The following is an 18,978-nucleotide window of genomic DNA, read 5'->3' on the forward strand; positions in this document are numbered from 1 at the left end:
GTTTCTAATTATTTTTAACAATGGATTTTCCTTAGAACTTGGGATTTACGCCCCTTCCTTAATATGATCAACTTTGACTTTATTTTTTTTATTGCGCTGCTTACATCATTCTCATCTAACTTTCCTTTTACCGGAGCGGAAGATTTGGGTTGCCAAATGTGCTAGTTATTCTTAATAACTGAAGTCATTAGAACTAGGGTTTGAGGCTCAAAGGTTGGCATTTTAGTATGGGATGCTGTATAGGGCATAGAGTGGGAAAATCAAGATTATTAGTTGCTCAAGGGCATATGGAGATTCTGCTAAATGAAGCCAAGGTCTCTCCAACTATTGATCTTTGAACCATATTTCAATAGGTCTGGGATCAAATCGTTCAATATATAGGAAATGTTGTTTATTAATGAAAATGGGACTACAAAGTCTACAAGGGCCTAATTTTTCTCATTCTAGAATCAGTTGCATGAAACTTACTCGTTGTATTAGTTGCATTAGCTTACAATTTGCAGTCATTTTCCAGTGGTGTTGTTTGATTAACCGTCCCTGAGAGGCTAAGTAGTGTTTGGTTTGGAATTGGAGACAATAGATTTGACTACTGCAGAAACAGCCCCAAATCAATGACGACTTGCTATTGGGATTACTACAGTAAGTACTGAGCAATGAACTTGTCTAAGATGTTTAAGAAAGAACCTGAACGAGACCAAAATAGGTTTCACTTACATTTCAAGAGCACAAGGAAGAGACTTGATATTTTAACTCCCTGGATTTCTATTTTTCTTGGTTGCATCTCCTACATCGTTTAAATTCATGATGTTGGTTCAACTTCTTTACTATAATTACTCTCAGGGTTTGTCAAAACGGTGAAGAACGGAAAATATTCGATTAGGGATTAAATGCATGTTTCCTTATGAGAGTTGAAGCCCCTCCTGTATGCAGTCAGAAATTTCTGTGATATCAGTTTCTCCATGATGCAAGCAGCCAAATATTTTTTCCCAACACTAGTAAAAAACTTTGCAAGGATTTGTATACCTATGTGTTACGACAAACGCCATGAACCAAGATCAAATCAAGAATTACGACAGAAAAGTAAACACATCACACACAAAGAACATAAAGATTTACGTTGTTCGGCAAAGCCTATGTCCACGTGAAGATCTAGTGAAAGCTTTCACTATGCGAAAAACAGGAGATTATAAGTTTCAGTTCCCAAACCGTAGCTCTCTCTCCTACGGTTTTCAATGTTCTCTCTTTTCCCACTCCAAACCCTAAACGCCCTTATATACTGGGCTACAAGAGGGTACTAAACATGGTCCACTACCTGTAAGTAGAAAATGGGTCAAAAGCCCATTTTTTGGGTCAGTTGCAACCCGGACCGAAAATAAATTTTGGGCCACAACATCACACTATGTCTATCTAATGGGTGTCCTTACTTCCATTAACAATTACAATGTTCAAGCCTTTGAAGTTGTCTTCTAAATAAGCCAATTACTTGCACTTTTTTCTTCTTTTTATTTGATTTCAATTTAGTTTTAAATCCAGACTTAACTCAGTTTTCCATTTCTTACCGCTTTGATCTAGAACTTTTTTCTTTTTCCAAAATGACCAGTAAATTTACATATACAAGCTATGATGAATGCTTGCGAGTAAATTGCCTTAATGCCTACTTAGAGCTTGCAGAGTTTATGTGCCTTTTCTAGTGTATACCATTACATTTTTAATTTTGCTTTTTCGCAGATCAAAAACTTACAAGCCAAGTTCATGAAATTGTTGGACGCATTAATGGCAGATTTGGAACTCTGACTGCTGTTCCAATACATCATCTGGTCAGTCTTTACTTTGTTACTCATCACTTAATTGATGATATACCTGATTCATGTTTGAGATTGTTTGTCACTGCTAAATATATAATTTGATAGTACATCTTTTTCCTAGTATTATCCTTATCATACAATAACCCTTTCCAGAAAGAATGTACATTTGCTCACTGAGGTTTTGGGTTATAAATTGTAATATCATGCAAGATGTCCTTGGCTTGGACCTTGTCAATTCGTACCGCTTATATCACGATAAATAGTGACCAGGTTTTGTTTGTACTGTATCATCAGGATTCTTTGAAGGCTAGATCATGAAATGTGCACAATAAGAATTTTTTTTTTTTTTTTTTTATTTGGCACCATCTTGTAATTTTGTTAATCCATGACAATTGTTGGTTTTATGTTTTCTCTCACAAATATTCTTTAACTTTATAATTTATAGTACAATGTGATATTTCCTAAATTGAACTTCTTCTAAACCTCCAGGACCGTTCTCTTGACTTTCATGCATTATGTGCACTATATGCTGTCACAGGTACTAATTCTTAGTCTCTGACATTTATAATTCTGTCTTTTAGTTAGCCAAAAATCTAAGCACTTCTTTTTCTTAAATGAGTGCCAATAGGCCTTCATTATGCAATTTAACTAACAGTATATTGCAAATGAAAGAAGACAATTAGATTGGGGAAAGGGAATACCATTCTTAGCAAGTGAATACCATTCATACCTAAATATGTCCATAACTCCTAGATCTATGTAGTGGCCATGCATTTATGTTTTCTATTCATTAGTTGCCAGGATTGTCCATAAATATACAAGTTTTAGTGTCCACTTTCATACTTACAGGTGCTGCTGTAATTATGTTGTATTTTGATACTTAATGTTTCACCTACTAAAAAATAGTAATTTCTTGTTTCTCCAACTCATCAAACAGTCTAAACCACAAAATGAGAGAAATTGTTGAGTTCCCTTCCATGGGAATGTTGAGAGTGAATTTCCATAACCCAAAAGTAATGTCTCTTGGTGTCATTGTACTTTTATGCCTTGTCAATACGTCGCACTGGTACATAGTTGCCACATTATATGGTTGTGAGCTAAGTTAGAAAGTGCAGGTGCGGGAGTGAGAGCGTGAAAGCATCAAAATCTAAAATTGCTTGAGAAGCAGGAGCGTCTTCAATGCGTCTGTGCGTAGCATGTATATGTACCAATCTTACTTAATATATGATCATTTTAATTTAATAAATATCATTTTTGTCCATTTTTATTTTAACTAGTCTAAAACCTTTATATAGGTTATCTTATTTGTCGCTTTTATGTAAGCATATATCTATATATAAATGTATCCTGTTCAGTTTAAGTGAATATCAAAATTTGTTAAATAAAATAATTGACTAAGTTTTGCACAAAAATTAGTGGTTTGGTGGTAAGCAGCTTCACCTTTTCTTGTCAAGTCATTACTTTTGCTTGCATATGAGAAACATTTAATAAATAAAGCACAAATAATCTTTGGAAGTGGAATGCCTGTGATACCCCTCGATTCTAGAGCCACGGGTGATCAAGTCCGAGCACAGAATACAAGGGATACCAAACAATTAATATTTAAACAAGCATTTGAATACAAAAAGAATAATAAAGAATTAAATAAATAATCAGCTGAAGGAACCTAAATAATAAATCCTTATTTTAAAATCCTCAAATAAAAATAATTAAAAATCCCATACTAAAATCCTCCAATCCTCTGATACCAGTAATTAATTAAAACTACAACTCGGGAATCCATATTATGGACCCCTAATAATCTCCTAACTGAAATAACTTAACTGAAATAAAACTAGTAATTAAACCATGAAGAAGAGTCTTACGTAGAGTCGGAAGAGTGAATGATTGTCTCTGTTCAGCACGAACAATCTCTAAGAATGGAACTGATGAACACCTGAAAAATAATGGTGGGTCAGGCCCACATACAAGTTCTAAATCTACTACATCCCAAACAGAGACCCAATACACGTACACATCATAATTAATTCAACAATAACTAAATAGTCCATATATAGATATATACACACTAAAGGAACCTCACTAGACTATAGAGTTGTCTCAACCTGAATAGTAGGCAACATGCAAAAACGTACATATAGTGGGCATGAGTACCTAGACCTACCAGGGTACACAACTACACTATATCTAGTTACACATCCCTGGCAATATACGCACCCTAACCACTGATCCTGAGACTCAAGCTCATATCATGGCGTATAATCATATATTTAAAATCCGTTCTATCCAACCATCCAAATAAACTATCTAATTATTATTTTAATAAAATGTCATCCAACTATTCCATTGACCTGACACGAATAAGTAGGACTTAACACTATGGTTAATCCGTTCCCTTATTAAAAATAGGTAGGACTTAACTCTTACGTTAATCCATCCCTACTATGCCCCCATCTCATAATGGTGCATTAATCCATAGCATAATCAAATAAAAGTTTCGAATCCAAGGATAATGTCAGTAATATTTTCATATAATAATCCAAATAAATATGATACAAATCATATACACATCCTTTGCATTTACTTGAGCAAAAATATTAATTCTAAGTAACATGCGTTTAATTTACATCATAAGAAATTAACATGTATCTCAAACTAAATTGTACATAAGTTCTAATTAAATTACTTTAAATCTAAATAATTGATTAAAATAATTTAATCCAACAATATTTAATTAATTTAACCTTTTTAAATTAATTAAATTCCATACTTAGCATGTAAACTTAAATCATGCATTCCAATTCTTAATGAATCTATTTACTTTAATTAAATATTTAATGTAGATCCATCAATCCAAAAATAACAAAATAATAATACTAATTTAATATTTCAGCATTAAACAGATTTACATACAAATTTATTTAATGCCAAACCCATTATGTACCAAACTGATGCATTCCTAAAACAATTGTCCTTTCTTCTCATATGGTGTGCACAATATATTGATTCTAATTACAATTGCATTACAAATTAATTCATTCAAATCAGTATGTTTCTATTCCTCGTTCAGCATGCATTTATAAAGGAAACAATTGCAAAATTTGATTTCATATACATATGGAATACAAACTGATTCGGGCAAACATTAGCCTCGTTCGGCGTGCATTCATAAAGGACAAATTCAAATTTTGACTTCACATATTATACTATACAAACTGATTCATGTAAACCATCACTACCCTCGTTCGGCGTGCATTCATAAAGGACAAATTCAAATTTTGACTTCCCATATTATACTATACAAACTGATTCATGTAAACCATCACTACCCTCGTTCGGCGCGCACCCAAACTGATTCATGCTATAACTAACTCATGTGTGGAAAAAAAATAGATAAATTAAAATAAAAACTAAGGCCATCAATAGTGTTAAGTTCGGCAGAAAAAAAAAAGAATTAAATCTCATTATTAGAACATGAATTTAAATTTTCAAATTAATCAATAAAATTTGATTCAATTAATTCATTTAAAGAACCTATAATTAATCTAGCATGCATAGAGTACGAATCAAAGGAGAAGAGAAGAATTAAAACTTGCCTTTAGGGATTTGATAAAAACCCTAACCTCCTTCTTCCTTTTTCTCTTCCTTCCTCTTCTTTCTTTCTCTCTCTAAACTACAGTACGTGATATATTTTCTAACCTCTTTCACAACTCTATAGTTATATATTTATAGGCAACTAAAATAACCTTAATCCTTTTTCCATTCCAAGACAAACTAAAATAAAATAAAAATAAAATAAAATAAAATTTAAATACTAAAAAGGTAACTTAAATATATGTTACGTACAATCTGTGTGTACTCCTTTTTATATATAATATATAAATATATATCAGATTATTATTTAAGGACTTTCCTTATATATATATATATATATTTATTTATTAAATATACATATACATAGGTAATTATCCGTACCCATTAAACCCCTTATCCAAGTAGTCCATGTCAGTCCAATTGATTGGTCAATTACTACTATCCCTATCCAATTCCTTAAAAATATAAAAATAAAAATAAATAAAATAAAAATAAAAATAAACAATTAAATTCCTAAATAAATACACATCATCACATACAATTCAATTTAAACAAATAATTAAATTAACACATTTAAACAAATAATTAAATCAATTAAACCAATAAACAATTAGCCAAGAAATCAACTAAATAATTAAATGCAATTAAAATAAGTTTAAAAAAAATACTGAGAATATCCTTTTAAAATTAGGGGTATTACAATGCCTTTGTAAAATGTATTGATCTGCAGATTCAAAAACTGAATTCGTGATTCTGAAATTTGGGTTCGTGATTTCCAAGCAAATTTGCTCCTAGTTTGCCAATTCATGTGTGGAACGTGGGATAGACCTAAGAAGCGAATCGTGTGACTAAGGTTGTGAGCAAGCTGATAGTCATCTTTTAGCACATCAGAGATATATGAGATTGTGTGCTTCAATTACTTTGCAACTTGCAAGTATAATGAAATTATGAAAAAATTTGTCTGCTTATGCAATTTAAATCTAGGTATATAAAAGTAACTTGGTAAAATTGGCGTACTCAATTTGAGAGCCTGGCTATCATTATATACAAGAGGAAAATTACAAATATGGAAAGAGAATAAAATCAAATCAAAATAAAAATAAAATCCCTAAATATTAGCCTATATTGAAGACCCAATAAATCTGCCACAATCATTGAGTCAACTTATGGATATGATTTCCAACACTCCCCCTCAAGCTGGAGCAAATATGTTGACCAAGCCCAGCTTGACTATGGAAGACTGGAGAAGAGAAGGCCCAACAGACTTTGTGAACACATCTGCAGTTTGTTCTGAAGAGTGAACAAAAATAGGATTAATGATACCTGATTGAACCTTCTCTCGAATAAAGGGAATGTCTACCTCAATATGTTTCGACTTTTCATGTAAAACAGAATCGGAAGCAAGCATAATGGCTGATTTATTGCCACAAAACAGCCTTGAAGAACCTTTCTCTACAAGACCCAACTTTCCCAAAATTGATTGAAGCCAAAGGAGCTCACAAGTACCTTGAGTCATAGTTCGGTATTCAGCTTCAGCAGAAGATCTAGAGACAATAGCTTGCTTCTTACTCTTCCATGATATGAGATGATTACCATAGAAAGTACAGAAGCCAGAGGTAGAACGTCTATCTGTCTTACATCTAGCATAGTCTGCATCAACAAAGTATGAGAGTCCAGACTGATTTCCTGAGGCATAGAACAGACCAAGACCAGGGCACGACTTAAGATACCTCAAAATATGGTAGACTGCATCCATATGAGTTGAGCGAGAGGCTTGCATGAATTGACTAACCACACTAATAGCAAATGTCAAATCGGGCCTTGTGTTAGTCAAGTAGATAAGACGACCTACTAAACGTTGATACACAGATGATCTGAAAGTAATTCCCCTGACTCAACAGAGAGTTTGAGATTGGGGTCCATAGGAGTGGAAGCGGGTCGACACCTAAGCATGCCAGTATCTTGAAGAAGATCCAAAACATATTCCCTTTGAGATAAAGAAATTCCACGACGGGATCTAGCAACCTCAATTCCAAGAAAATATCGAAGAGGACCTAAGTCCTTCACATCAAATGACTTTTGAAGATGAAGTTTCGCCTGAGCAATCCCTGAAGCATCATCACCTGTGATAATGATATCATCTACATATACCAATAACATAATGCAACGACCATCAGCGCGACGTCGAATAAAGCAAGTATGGTCTGAGTGGCAGCGCACAAAGCCCATGGATAGAACAACATCGCTGAAACGACTAAACCAAGCTCTAGGAGATTGCTTCAGACCATAAAGAGACTTCCGCAGCCTACAAACTTTCCCAGCATTCTCCCCCTCAGCCCGAAATCCAGGGGGTGGATTCATATATATAGTCTCAAGTAAGTCTCCATTAAGAAATGCATTCTTGGCGTCTAATTGATGTATAGGCCAAGAATGGGCAGCAGACAAGGAGATAAGCAGTCGCATAGACGTCAACTTTGCCATAGGAGCAAAGGTACCCCTAAAGTCTTTGCCCGGAATCTGAGTAAAGCCTTTTACCACCAACCGAGCCTTATATCGATCAATAGAACCATTGGCTAAGTACTTCACATTAAAGACCCATTTGCAACCAACCGTTTTCTCCCCAGCAGGTAAAGCAACAAGTTCCCATGTATTATTATGTTGTAAAGCATCCATTTCTGTTGTCATAGCAAACACCCAATTGGGATCCTGGAGGGCCTCTGACACGGATCGAGGAATAGAAACGGTCCCAATCTTGCCCAGGAAGGATTTATATGCACCTGAAAGACCATCATAGGAGACATACTGGAAAATAGGGTGGTTAGTGCTACTAGAAAAACCATAAAAATTAGGAGGGTGACGATCACAGGTAGGATAACGGGAGGTATGCTCAGGAATGGTAGGAGCCATAGGAGAAGGAGAGTTACCTGGACCTGGTTATGAAGATGATTCTGGCAGGGGAGGTTGAGTGCGATGGCGACGAGAGTAGACCTGCAAAAGTGGAGGGGAACCCTGCGTGGATGGAGAAGGAGATTCCAGGACAGTGTGATTTTCAAAGAGAGGAACAGGACGGGCAATAGGAGAAATCTCCTTCTCCAGATCAAAAGAGAGAGAATCCTGTACCACATAATTAGTACTATAAAAAGGAACAGTTTCATGAAATGTCACATGAAGAGAATGATACATATGTTTGGTCACAGGATCATAACAACGATAGCCCTTTGACATAGCAGAATACCCCAAGAAAATACACCTAATAGATTTATCATCAAGTTTATGACGAGAAGGACTACAATTATGAACAAAACAAGTACAGCCGAAAACACGAGGCAGAAGGTGAAGTGGGGCCTTACCACCCAAAACTCGACTGGGAGTACGATTAATCAGAAAAGCAGCTGTAAGAACAGCAATGTGCCAATAGAATTTAGGCACATGCATACCACTCATAAGGCATCGGACCATAGACATAGGATGACGGTTTTTGCGTTCAGCCACGCCATTTTGCTCAGGAGTGTAGGGGCAAGTGAGTTGATGTAAAATCCCCTTTTTATTAAGTTCAGTCCGGAACTCATTTGAAACATATTCTCGTCCATTATCAGAACGAATATTATGGACAACAGTGTTATACAGGGTTTTAATCATTTGAAGAAACTAGGTAAATAAAATAAACACATCAGATTTCTTTTTCAATAAATAAACCCAAGTACAACGAGAATAATTATCAATAAATGTCACATAATATCGATGTCCAGAGAAAGCAGTAACTGGGGAAGGGCCCAGACATTAGAATGAATAAGATCAAACATACTAGGAGCACGACTCATATGAGAAATATAGCTAGTTCTAGTATGTTTAGAAAGCTCACAAACTTCACATTGAAACTTATGGTCCTTACATGCTTTATTTAACGAAGGAAACAATAGACATACATACTGAAAGTTTACATGCCCCAAACGTGCATGCCACAGACTAAAGGTGCGAAAAGAAACATCATAAACACTAGAAGTAGGTAGGACAGAAGCTTGAAGACTCGTTCCTGGTGGTTCCCCAAAGTAGTAAAGCCCATCAGGCTCATAACCCCTGCCAAAAATCCTCTTCGAACAAAGGTCCTGCAACAAACAGTGATCTGGTAAGAATATAACTGCACATTGGAGGTTGTTTGCAAGCCGGCTAACAGATAAAAGGTTAAAGGCAAGTTTAGGTACATGAAGGACAGATGAAAGAGTAATATCAGGAGATAGACAAACATCACCCTTACTGTGAATGTAAGATGTAGAGCCATCCGCAAGATACACAGATTGGGTAACAGGTATGACATTAGAAGAAAAAACTGATAACTCACCAGTCATGTGATCATTGGCCCTAGAATCCAGAACCCAAGTGGGCTGCTTGGCCTTAACATGAAATGCAGTAGGAGTACCTGTAGCAATAGTGGCAGTGGGAGGAGTTGAAGGAGCTCCAACTCTAGAAGCAAGGGAGCCAAGCTAGTCCTGGATCTGCCCAATCTGAGACTGAAGCTGGCTCAGTCCAAGAAATACTGTAGATCCACCAGTAGTAAAAGAAGTTTCTGCAACAGCTGCAGTACGAGAAGAACCAGTTCCAGATAAACGGTTCCTAGAAAATTTTTGCTTCAGTTCAGGATGGAGTTTGAAGCAACGAGCCTTAACATGTCCAACCCCTCCACAATGGTGACAAATAATCTGACCTCCAGAAGCTCGTGATCCAAAGGTGGCTGCAAAAGCCATACTATCCCCAGCAGGCTCAGACACTGGTAGAGGAACAAGTGAGGGATGAATTAAACGGTGCCTGCGTGTTTCATTATCAACAGTAGCAAAGGCTTCCAACAGGGATGGCATTGGTGATGCATTCAAGATCTGAGATTTTAGTGGTTCAAATTCTGGGCTTAATCCCATCAAAAACTGATAGGTATGCTGACGATCAAGACGTTTGACAAGAAGAGAGGCTGCCTCAGAAGGAAATTCAATGAGAGGCTAATATTGAGCTAGTTCCTCCCAGCGAGATCTCAAATACCCAAAATAATCAGCTACAGACAAATTCAGGCCTTCCTGCAAGGCTTTAGCAATATCTTGGTATAATTCAAAAATACGAGCATCATTCCTAGAATGAGCATACATTTGATTCAAAACAGTCCACAAGTCATTAACAGAGTCATAAAACATGAATATGTTATAAATGCGTTCCTCCATAGAATTAAACATCCATCCTAAAATGGTGCAATTGTCCATATCCCACTGAGCATATTTAGGATCTTTAATATCTGGCATCTTTTCAGTACCCTAAATCCACCCTGATTTGCCTTTTCCACTAATATAGAGGCGGAGGGAACGAGCCCAGGATGAAAAATTACGGCTATTCAACAGCACACTAGTAACTCGTTGAGACAGTGTGTGTTGCGCCGAAAAGAGAGTTTCTTTATTATTACTTGATTCAACCATAATATTACATAGAACAATTCAATAGATTACCAATAATTTCAAATAAAGGAGGAATAAACCTGATTTTGATCAAACCAAGAAGCCGGAGACATGGCGGTCTGATCTGAAAATGCTGCCGAATATCCCGACAGCCCCAAAAAAGTACAAATACGTCTTCTGACCCTTAGTGCATGAAAAAGACTAAGGGAATACCCCTACAGGGGTCGAACCTAGATTAGATTGGCTCTCCCTAGGACTGTCACAACAGCGGCCTAAAAAAGAGAGAGGGTCTGTGAAGAAAAGGAAAAAAAGAAATAGGGAAGGGTCTGTGATGAGATAGAGAGAGAGATTAAAAGAGGCGGTGAAAGAAAGAGAGAGGGGGAAGGCGTAGGTTTGAAGCTCTGATACCAAAAAGTAACTTGGTAAAATTGGCGTACTCAATTTGAGAGCCTGATTATCATTATATGTAAGAGGAAAATTACAAATATGGAAAGAGAATAAAATAAAATCAGAATAAAAATAAAATCCCTAAATATTAGCCTATATTGAAGACCCAATAAATCTGCCACAATCATTGAGTCAACTTATGGCTATGATTTCCAACATATATAAATATAATGTTGGGTTTTTTGGTACTTGGATTGAACTTTGGGCACTTGGAAGTGGAGATGACTGTTTGAATGTTATTGATTTTTTTGGAATCTCAAATCAATATGATTTTAGATCATAAAGATAGAACTATCAATTAACTGATTTTATTTATTTATTTATATATTATGCATCAACTAAATGCTAATTATGTGAAATTTTGAGATATCTGTTTGAGGAGGTTTTGGACTGGTTTTTTTCTCTGAAACTGGAAAGAAGTAGATTGATGATGTGTTTTCCTTTTTCTTTTTGCTCAGATGTAGCACTTGTCACATCTTTGCGCGATGGAATGAATCTTGTTAGCTATGAATTTGTCGCATGCCAAGATTTAAAGAAAGGAGTTCTCATTCTTAGTGAAGTAATTTTCAATACCTTGTATCTGTGCTTTCACTTATTTTGATTGACACATGCATTTTACCTTTTCGTGTCATTTTAATGATCTTGTGATTGTTGGGAAAATGGAAATAAAATTTAGAATATTTTAATTCAAATAAGCTTGCTAATGATGAAGTTCAGTATTTTGTTGTTCTCTGAAAAGATGCTGTTATGTACTTAGGAATATATTTTAAGTTTAGTTGACTACTAGTTTTCGTGTTATTAGTGAACAGATAATTTTGTAAATTAAACTTACTATATATCTAATGATTATTTACAACACTGATTTGACAAAGATTTAGAAATATATTAACTTGTAGCCCTCTGTGTGTCATGCTATCAGTTTATTGCTTCTATATACATTTGGGAATCAGATCCTCGCTAGTTTTTGGGAACCTTGTTTCAAGGATGCAGCACAACTATTTCGAGGTGCAACACAATTAACCGAGTACTGAAATAAAGGTGTTGCAAACTCGAAATAGTTGTGTTTCATCCTTGAAACAATTGTGTTGCATACTCGAAATGTGTGTTGCACATGGTACATCACGTGATATGCACGGAGAGGTTCCGGTTCCATCCGCTTGATGGCACTCAAGCAAATGTTTCATGTTTTATTTCCAGAAAACATGTTTGTGGGATGATAACAGAGAATAGGAGTACGTTACGACAGGAATGTTGGACATGTGGTTCTCTTACAAGTGATATCAGATGTACATCATTAGCACCACAAAAGTAAATTGGGAGATCTGATCATATTTTGGATATTTAATTAAAATTTGACGAGTAGGTCACTATATAAGGTTTTTTCTTCACTTGGTAGCCGGATTAAAATTAGTTTTGAATTTTATACACTCTATTTAAACCCACATAAAATATGTTTTGACCATCACCCTATTCCTATATTTATCGAAACTAATTTTAATAAATATGGGAACAGAGTTGAAAGGGAAATGGAGTAGCCTAAGGAGCACGTATGGAAGTGATAACCTTTACCGTAGTTATGCTGCAAAGACACTACTCAACATGGATAAGTTGATGCTTCAAATCCTAAAAAAGGTAGTATTAGGTCATAACAGTATATAAATGGTCTTGGCCATACGTGCTTATTATTACATGAAACGGATATACATTTTTTATTAATTTATTCAAATTTTGTTAAAACAGTGGTAAAATTGGAAATTTGAGCTCAAAAAACATCATGTCCATATATCTGTTTGTCTACTTCCATTATATTACTAATCTGCTGTCATACTTTTTTTACTTTTTCCATGCAAGAAGTTTCCAGGTCTTTTTTATTTTTTATTTTAAGTTCAGGGCTTGTCTAAAACATTATTAAAAGCATTCCAGGGTGGATCGAGTGCACTGCAGGATCCAAAATAGAAGATCTCTGCATTTAAGTTCTCTGAAACATTTAACAAGAGTTGGTCATCTGTGGTTAATCTACCCTAGGAGGTTAAATATATAATTTTGCAAGTCAGGTATATCACCTGGCATGGTACTTTACCTTTGGTCATTGTTATATATTCTCACCAGGACGTGGTTGCCAGCTAAGTAAATGTACAAACAGTAGGTATCAACACTAATCAGTTAATATTGTTAGTTTAATCGATACTTGAGGGCTATATCTTCCAGTTCCCCCCAGTGATCTTTTCTTCTCTCATCCTTTTGCTGTTAACAACTTTTAGAAGTTTTATTTATTCCCAAGATCTGAGCATCTCAAAGATATGTTTCAAGTCCAAAACTTATCAGATCTGAGCATCTCAAACATATGTTTCAAGTCCAAAACTTAGTAGATCTGATCAACCTCTAACAAAATTCTTGAATATCCGGTCAAGGCTATAAACTTTTTAGATCATCTCTCTCTCTGATTGAGAATTTGTTAGTTTTTTAATATAAAACATGATAATCTTCTCTTTTTTTGGGTTTGATATGTTGTAAGAGTATCTGGTTCTTTTTTCTTGTTCACTCTTTATGTTAGCTTTATTGACTTTAATTGATATCTTGTCATATATTGTTGTCATTATGGCTGATAAAATATTGCAACATTCTAGTGATGAATTTGTTTTTCTAGAAAAAAGAAATGTAACAAACAGTTGTAAATCATATGGTGCCTTTTTATTTTTCCAAGTTTTTACCAACCGCAATTGCTTTGTTATAGTAAGCGAAATGTTAATTATTGTACCGTTTTATATGGAAATTTATGGTTCCAATGGAGTTCTGGAATATTATGTTATGCTGAATTTTTTACTCACTTAAGCTATTCTTATTGGTGCTGAAAGTGTAAGTAATGCAACTATTAAGTTAAGCTTATTTCTTCTATAGTATGATACTGACAACTGTAAGGCATATATTCTGGTAACGCTGCACGTGGGATTTTCGTATTCTTTTTGCATGAATTAGTTTCCTGCATATTCTGTTCTTTCCCTTAAAAGATATATTCTTCTCTTTTTTTTTTCCCCCCCCTCATTTTATCAACCTTCTGGCACATTCTAGTTTGCGGGTGCTGCACAGTCTCTGGGTGCTGGTGCAATCCTTGTGAACCCCTGGAACATTACCGAAGTTGCTTCTTCAATAGCCCAAGCTTTAAATATGTCAGCTGAAGAAAGAGAGAAGCGACATTGGCATAACTATATGCATGTGACAACCCATACTGCTCAAGAGTGGGCTGAAACTTTTGTAAGGTAAATATCAGTGTCATTACCTTTGAGTTGGAACTGAATGATGAATTCCTTCATATTTTTGTCATCTTTTATCTTTTAGCAAAAATAAAAAGCATCACTTTTCTTTTTTACTTTGCAAAAGTAAAGATTTTGGAGTACATTACGTGCAATTTATTAGAGTAAAGAATTTCATTTAGTGTGAGAAGATAGTTTCACTTTTTCTTTTTCTTTTTTTTTTATTTTTTATTTTTCCTGGTAAGAACTTCATTGCCAATTTCAAGTCCCTAATATGCATGGTTCACTATCTTGGCGTATTAATTTTGAGTTTACTTGAAAGTTTCACTCTTTTGTAATTTAGAGTTTGCATAGAATATTTCATTGTTACATCCCTAACCAGGTGAATGGTTCTCCTGTTCTCCAATTGATTAACAAGGCTCTATATTCTGAATCCATATTAAGTTTTTGTTATTGCAACTGTTAAAAGTTCCAAGTTTGTAATCCCACCACACTGGATCCCTCTTTGGAAGCTAAGACTATTTAGGAAATGGGTGGTACATGCTCTGGGTTGGAACTTGCCCTAGCTGGATATTGCAGTAAACCCTTATGCTAGATGCATTTCTTATCCAGAAGCTCTTATGACGCTGAGTTCTTTTCAATGTCGAGGTCCTGAAGCTCAAAGGTGTTAATTTGGTGGCTAAAGCAAGGGGCTGGCAAAGTTGGATTCACCCCCCCGCTTTCTCGAGGACCACATCATCTGCTTTGGCCCTCCCCAACGGAAAAGGGAGCTGACATCATCTGCATGCATGTGTTGCCTGTAGTGCAACCCCAATGAACCTTAATGATGCAGTCACACTAGTCCAGCCAAATGCATTGTTATTGGTCTTGGCTCTGCAACCCAGTTGACCTTACCAACGCTGGAAGCACTGTATCAATTCAAAGAGACTCTTTTTAATTGACCAATCAATTCCTAAACCGGTGGATACTCCTGGTAGAAGAGGAGATCAAATTAGAGAAATGGAACTTAAGTTGTATCCTGAGATAAAAGAACCCTTGACAGCACTAATTTATATCCCTGGGCCTAACAATTTCCTCATCTCTCTCTCTCTCTCTCTATCTATATATATATTTATATCCCAGGTCTGCCCCAATCTTGTTCAACCCATCTCCCTTATTGTTCCACCAGATTTGTATCATCTCCTAGATCATAGAACCCTTCCACCGACATTAGTTATTCATTATTATAGTATCAGGTAAAATGTTCAAGAAAATTAAAAGATTTTCTTTTTGGTATTTGCTTAACTTTATTGTAGAAATTAACACTATTCAAAACGCCAAGTTTCAATCATTTCCAATCCCAAGGAGAAAAAGAAGTCCATTTATTAGCACTATTACAAACCTTATTTTCTGTTGGCATAATTAAGTATACTTCTTGACTTGAACACACTTTCAAATCATTTATCCAAACGCTACCCGTTTGAGAAGCCTCTGAGGATGCTCATGTAAGAAGCACATTTCTGCAAAGTGCTTGCTTTAGCAACAATCTGTCCTTAATGTAACCAAATTTTCCCTATTGTGTATTTCTTCAAAAGTGCAGCATTGAAATAGATTTGGAATTTACTGCAACTGTCAGTATTAGCATAGAGTTCTTTCATTTTGTCACCTTGTAATATCGTTGTTGACACCAACAAGCCAGTGGCCTAGCGGTGTCAACCTCTTACTTCCCAAAGGGAGGTCAGGGGTTCAAGTCTCAGTAGAGACGTGTATGTGAGTACCAACTATGAAAAAAATAATAATAAAAAAATAATAATAAAAAATAAAACATATCGTTGTTGACTCTGGCTGAATTTATTTTGGAAAATACCCAAAAATGGTGAAGAAAGTAACCCCTGATCTTAGGATACCATTTAGAATTCATGACTAATTGTGGTGGGCCGAAACATAACCAACATTCTGAGTGACGGGTGTGTTATTAAATTCATAACTTCCGAGACAGTTGCTCCTGATCTATGTGCCATACACAGTAAAATATATGTTTCACAGATATAACTATACCCCTGCATATTTTACGAGTTATTAAGAAAATAAAGTAAAATATGAGACACAAAATGTCTAGTTTTACTACATCTGTGCAGTTTAAAAGAATGCATCTTCTATGTAAAACTATGGTTAGTTACTCAGATTACTCGAAATTTGAGCTTCTTTCTATTGGTGTTTGTAGTGAACTGAATGATACTGTTGTCGAAGCTCAGCTAAGGATTAGACAAGTTCCACCTTCGCTTCCAGTCAACGATGCAATCAATCATTACTTGCAGTCCAATAATCGGTTACTCATACTGGTATGCACTGTTTCATACTGGAATTCAAGAATTTTTAAAAATTTTCTAATCTAATAAAATCTGTTCACTTTTTCTATGGGCAACTCCTCTTTGATTAATTAATGATTCTTTGAATTTCAAGTAACCATGTCAGCAGAATAGTGAATATATATATATATTTATGGCTTTTAGTTGCATCAGCACATGGCTACTTGGTCGAACGTATTGAATTACAAAACTATTGAGGGTTTTTTTTAAAAATACCCACTTTGAAGTTTGAATAAGTTGGTGGCCCTTGTAATTTTTTAATTTTGTTTTGTTTCTTCGTGTCAGCTCAATCCCATTCTCAAGAAAATGTGCCTTATATATTTGACTATCTTAACCGTAGTTTGGTGACACCATCAGCATATTTGATTCTGAATCTCAGTGCTGAAAGGGTTTATCGCCCCACCTCCCCCCACCAGCTTATTGGTTATAGTCTTCTCACAGATTAGTGATAGAAACATGCTTTTCAATACTCATTGGTCAGGTGTCACAAAGTTACCAGTCTGTAGGAAAATTCAGATCCTGAAATTTGATGAGGAAAGGTTTCAGAAAGGACAAGAAGTCAGAAATTCCAAACCCCCATGAACTTCTCCATCCGGATCTGATGTGCAACAAGAACCTTTAACAGCTGTCCACTAAGACTACTTTAGTGTCTCGATGCCACGTTAGTTGGTCTCAGTGGTTCGGGAATCCCATACCCACATACTGCAATACGAAACTAGTTTTCTTCTCAATTCTTCTTCTTTGAGCTTTCACCTATGAATTGGTTTGGGCTGTTTACATTAATAATAAAAGAGAATTGTCCGTTTTTTAGTCTTAAGTGATAAAGTTATGTCCAAACTTTTATTAGAAAACAGCAAGAACAACGAAATTGTTGTTGACTTATTCATTGACAATTTGCTTCTTTTTTTTTCATTAATTCAATGAATTATTGCAAATGATTTCTGAATTTCCAGATGTTAAACAAATTTTTTACAATGAACAAATGTCCTCCTATATCTGTTTTAAAATAAATTAATAAAGATCAACAGTGCACCTATGTTATGGTGTTCTATTAATTTACAGGGATGAATTTTCACTTTGTTGTGTTTCAAAGGTTCAACGGTCTTAAGCACCAACTTTTGTAAACTTGTATTTTTTCGGTTAGAATCTAATTCAACTAGGGGACTGTTGCTTCTTTGTTTTCTCATCTTGGTGGTGATTGGATCTACAGGGATTCAATGCAACATTAACTGAACCGGTGGATACTCCTGGTAGAAGAGGAGATCAAATTAGAGAAATGGAGCTTAAGTTGCATCCTGAGCTAAAAGAACCCTTGATAGCACTTTGTCGTGATCCAAGTACAACTATTGTTGTCCTGAGTGGAAGTGACAGAAGTGTCTTAGATGATGTATTCATTTCTCTCATTTTTGTATTACTTCCTATCCCTACTATGTCCAATTCTGATGTAAATGATTGCTTTCACAGAACTTTGGTGGGTACAACATGTGGCTGGCAGCAGAAAACGGGATGTTTTTGCGCTTTACAGAGGGAGAATGGATGACAACAATGCCTGAGCATTTAAACATGGAATGGGTTGACAGTGTGAAGGTATGTCGATGTGTGTTATTGAGTTCATTAGTCTTTCCACAGTCTCTTACGACCTCTAAATTTCTGATAATTTTAGTCAACTTTAAAGCATGTTTTTGAGTATTTCACGGAAAGGACTCCTCGATCACATTTTGAACTCCGTGAAACATCACTTGTATGGAATTACAAGTATGCAGGTACTCAATTCGTTTAATCCCGTTTCCTTTTCAGGTTAATGTTTTCGAGCATCTCTTATTCTCACACTCTCTCTCCGTGTTTCTTGTCATCTTATTGTGATTGTAGATGTTGAATTTGGAAGACTGCAAGCCAGGGATATGCTACAGCATCTCTGGACAGGACCAATTTCAAATGCATCCGTTGATGTTGTCCAAGGTAGCCGATCTGTTGAAGTGCGAGCAGTTGGTGTTACAAAGGTGATTGGCTTTTAGTTATAATCAACTTGTTTGAATTATTTAAATTTATGTAGTGTGTATTTGCGGAAAATATATTTGTTAACTATTTGACCCCTTATTTT

At 35.4% G+C, this 18,978-nt stretch overlaps 1 protein-coding gene across 4 annotated transcripts in view; it reads left to right on the top strand.

The window, feature by feature from the left end:
* The window catches only part of LOC132308644 (alpha,alpha-trehalose-phosphate synthase [UDP-forming] 1), a 35,621-nt gene that overhangs the window by 14,939 nt on the left and 1,704 nt on the right, over nucleotides 1-18,978 (top strand). For 3 of the 4 annotated variants that reach the window (XM_059806784.1, XM_059806783.1, XM_059806785.1), the window contains 9 exons: nucleotides 1,729-1,817; nucleotides 2,295-2,343; nucleotides 11,737-11,837; nucleotides 14,348-14,535; nucleotides 16,733-16,850; nucleotides 18,088-18,264; nucleotides 18,342-18,464; nucleotides 18,541-18,640; nucleotides 18,747-18,877. In XM_059806784.1, coding sequence (XP_059662767.1) covers nucleotides 1,729-1,817; nucleotides 2,295-2,343; nucleotides 11,737-11,837; nucleotides 14,348-14,535; nucleotides 16,733-16,850; nucleotides 18,088-18,264; nucleotides 18,342-18,464; nucleotides 18,541-18,640; nucleotides 18,747-18,877 — 1,076 coding nt within the window. The remainder of the gene's footprint in view (nucleotides 1-1,728; nucleotides 1,818-2,294; nucleotides 2,344-11,736; nucleotides 11,838-14,347; nucleotides 14,536-16,732; nucleotides 16,851-18,087; nucleotides 18,265-18,341; nucleotides 18,465-18,540; nucleotides 18,641-18,746; nucleotides 18,878-18,978) is intronic. The other variant, XM_059806786.1, reaches the window with a different exon arrangement.

Source organism: Cornus florida, unplaced genomic scaffold, assembly GCF_030987335.1.
Source record: "Cornus florida cultivar Cherokee Brave unplaced genomic scaffold, ASM3098733v1 CherokeeBrave_3.0.0_Hap2_Chr05, whole genome shotgun sequence".
NCBI lineage: Eukaryota > Viridiplantae > Streptophyta > Magnoliopsida > Cornales > Cornaceae > Cornus > Cornus florida.